We start from the raw sequence: 3,710 nt of genomic DNA, 5'->3' as shown, positions 1-3,710 counted from the left end.
TTCTGTTTTTCAGTTCAGTGCGATAAATCGAGTCTTTGTTGGGCTTGAACGAGTTCACTGAAGTCAGGCTGAATGTGTGAGGTGAGATGTGAAGGACAGCTGACAGGTGATCATCAGTGAGAGAGGATCTGGATCTGGATTTGTTGAACTTCATCATGGAGAATGTTTGTTCACAGATGTAGGTAGATCCAAAGAGGACCAACATCTTCTGAGCATGCCTCCTCATGCGTGGAAAGTTCTCCTCTTTGAGAGAAGAATACAGATCCAGCAGTGATACTGATTTAAAGTGCTCTGCAGTACTGCATCAGACTGCAGGTCAATGAGCTGGAGCTGAACATCACTGGAAGCATCATCCACACTGCACGTGAAGAATAAGAAATCATGTTTCACTCTCAACTGTTCTGAAGTCTTGAAATGGCCTTAAACTCACCATGCAGTGCCCCTAACATGGATGATACCTGTGGAGATGTTCAACTGATGGTGTGGCTTCTTTCAGGGTGTGCAGGTGGGCGAGTGTGTTACCTGCATCTGGCTTGAAAGAAACTGCAACTTTGTCATGAAAGCCTTCACCAGGCTGTACATGTGATGTGCAAAGAGGCCCTTGCCTTGCAGTTTGGTATTCAGATCATTCATTAGTGCAGTCACATTAACAGCAAATGCAAAACCCGTCATCCAGTTTACATCGGAGAGCTCTGGGATGTTCTTGCCTTTCTTCTCACAGAGCTCTTGAATCTCTGCTCTCAGGTCCTGAACTCTTTTAAGCACTTTGCCCAGGCTGAGCCACTGACAGCTGTGTTCAGTCTCATGCTGCTCCAAGAGTGCAACACACTGTCTGTGATTCAATGCTCGTGCCCTGATGACGTTAACTATTTTAGTTACAACATCAATAACATGGTTAAGTTTTAGCACTGACTTACACAACACATTCTGATGTATAATACAATGCAAAAATACACATTTCAGTTCTGGGTCTATTTCAGTCACTTTATCTTGCATCCGCTTTAAAAGTCCAACATTTCTCCCTGTCAGATTTGGACAACCATCAGTTGTGACACATGCCAGTTTGTCCCATTTCAGTCCCAGCTTGTGGAAGCATGCATTTACCTCCGTGAACAAATCGCTCCCCGTCATCGTTCCTTTCATTGACTGCATTGCTGCCAGCTCGTCTGTAATCACAAAGTCTTTCGTTATCCCACGTACAAAGATGAGTAACTGGGCTGTGTCGTGGACATCACAGCTCTCGTCAGAGCCGAGGAGAAAAGTTGGAAATGGTCTGATTTTTTTTGCAGCCGAAGCTCCATGTTTCCCGCGATATCCTCGATCCTCCTCGTTACCCAGTGAGCATTTTTCCGTTGAAAAGACGTTTAAAAGACGTCTACGCCCAGCGTTGAAAAGACGTTCAGAATTGGTTGAAAAGTGAAAGTTTTTTCGCCGACTATTTGTAGACGTTGATTAAACGTTCACGCTTAGACCAGATTTAAACGTGATTTGCAATACTACAATTTTTCGTCCTCTACATTGTGCTAATAATAATAATAATATATCATCATTTTAGAGGCTTACTAAGAAACCACATCCACATTTATCAGTTGAAAGCCAGTATTGGACATCACGTTGATATCTGGTCTAAACGTGAACGTTGAATCAACGTCTTCAAATAGTCGGCTAAAACACTTTCACTTTTCAACGTCACCGTGTTTTAACTGTAAAATGCTGTCAGATCAGTATGTAGCAACTAAATACTTAATGTTAGTAACACATCAACAGTTTCCACTTACAGGACAAAAGACCATTAGTGACACAGGCAACAGTTCATTTGTATTTATTAAAGCACAATATAAATATAAACAATGTTCATTATATAAAACCATAATCTCCTTCTCCTTCTTTAAATGTCGTTTTCAAAGCCACACAGGAGCTGGTTTCAGGAGGTCTGCCATATTTTCAAGCTGGACATCTGTAAATAAAACAAGTATTATAAAACATATTCACTTTTAGACCAGTTTTGAAGGTCTCTTCACCGGAGACCATAAACGTGTCTTCAACGGAACGATGCTGAGCTGGATATTACACAGTATATACTTTATATTCTTTGTATATTGCTATAAGCCAAACAACAATGTTTTGACCATGTTTATTAGTACATTACTTCGTTTTACTCACGTCCTCCACATTTAAACTGTGTACAGCCCCACTCGCTGTCCGTACTACAGACAGTAAGAAAATACACGTGTATTTTACATGTGAAATGTCCTAAATACTCCATTTTATAACGTTGGGCTACAGGGACAGTCCACAAAGAAAGTGTCTCCAATATTAACTAACACACGTGTCTGTTTACTTTCGTAACAAGCTAACATGCTAACGCTACAATTGCTAGCAGCCTCGCCACCATGGTGAGCATAACATGATATTAGTGGTATGGTAATGATATTTCGGTTTGCAATATTGGAATAAAGTAGTTCAAGTACTTACAGAGTATGTCGTTAGCGTGAAGCCTCGTTTATTCCGTCAGCTCGTTCACTTCGCTCATCAACTCAGTAAGCTAGCTAGCTAGCTAGCTAGCTCAAATCGTGCAGACAGCACGGCCGTCTCAGAAAAATGCACTGAGTCCGTGCGCATGCGTGTTCCAGCAGTAAACACGGAGTTGTATTTTAGGTGGACATACAGACAGAATGTGCTCTGCTCATTACGATGTCCTGGGAGCTTCTTGTTGACAGCACACAGTCTGTAGTTCCATATTTACGACGTTTTGTATGAGACATTGAATGCGTTGAAATCACGTCTTCGTGTAGACCACATTTCAACGGCCAGCGTAATATGATTTTGGAGAAATACGTTTAAAGTAAGGCAAGGCAAGGCAAGTTTATTTGTATAGCACATTTCAACAACAAGGTAATTCAAAGTGCTTCACATAAAACCATTAAAAGCATCAAAACATAAGGCAAAAGGGAGATTTAAAACATACATTGAAACAATAAAAACAGTCATTAAAACACAAAAAAAAGTCGTGTTTTATCACATTGCGGGACTCTAACCCGGCCTCTCTGAGGTCTTATTTAGCGTGGGACTCCAACCCCGCCTCGGGACTCTAACCCAGACAATTGGACGCGGGACTCCAACCCCAATTGTAACCAAAATTGTCTCTTTCAACCTACAACTTAACAAACCATCAATATTTTAAAACAAGTTGGTGTTTTGTGAGACGATGATATTGTAACCGTAATTTAGCCGGTTGAATAGACGGTTAAAATATGTCTAAGACGTTCAGACCCCATTTCAACGCTTTTTCAACCAGAAATCAACGTTGAAATCCGGGTTAGTGCTCACTGGGTACACTCGGTGTCAGTCTTTCTTTTCTTAACACAGACTGACATTTTTGAGGGCTAACAAAAACTCACATCTCCCGTAAACTCAGTTCGCCAACACATTGCAGTGACGCTGCTGCTCACACACATTCACCAGCACAGTAAATTGAGAAGAAGACAACAACAAAAGTCGCCTTCAAAATAAAAGCAATGCAGCTCTATTCTGTGCATGATGTGCATTTATTTACGTTTTATTCCTAATTTCCCAATGACCTCCCGCGGGCCGGACGGCAACAGCTCGCGGGCCGTACAATGCCCAGGTCTGATATAGAGGATCAGGACTAGACTGAGACTGGTTCATATAGAGGATCAGGACTAAACTGAGACTGGTTCATATACTGT

At 41.5% G+C, this 3,710-nt stretch overlaps 1 protein-coding gene across 1 annotated transcript; it reads right to left on the bottom strand.

Annotated features, from left to right (window-relative positions):
• Positions 1-412: 412 nt before the first annotated feature.
• On the bottom strand, positions 413-1,131 carry LOC116379015 (general transcription factor II-I repeat domain-containing protein 2B-like). Its single transcript, XM_031840928.1, has one exon. It carries the CDS (start codon positions 1,129-1,131, stop codon positions 493-495), a length of 639 nt encoding a protein of 212 aa, XP_031696788.1. The 3' UTR covers positions 413-492.
• Between the last annotated feature and the right edge of the window lie 2,579 nt (positions 1,132-3,710).

This window comes from Anarrhichthys ocellatus, unplaced genomic scaffold (genome assembly GCF_004355925.1).
Source record: "Anarrhichthys ocellatus isolate YVR2014 unplaced genomic scaffold, GSC_Weel_1.0 scaffold3564, whole genome shotgun sequence".
Classification (NCBI taxonomy): domain Eukaryota; kingdom Metazoa; phylum Chordata; class Actinopteri; order Perciformes; family Anarhichadidae; genus Anarrhichthys; species Anarrhichthys ocellatus.
Note: the sequence above shows the minus strand (reverse complement) of the source record. Positions and strands in the feature narration are given on the sequence as shown.

Coding starts and splice junctions, on each gene's coding strand:
- LOC116379015 (XM_031840928.1), bottom strand. CDS start 1,131: ATGACGGGGAGCGATTTGTTCACGGAGGTAAATGCATGCTTCCACAAG.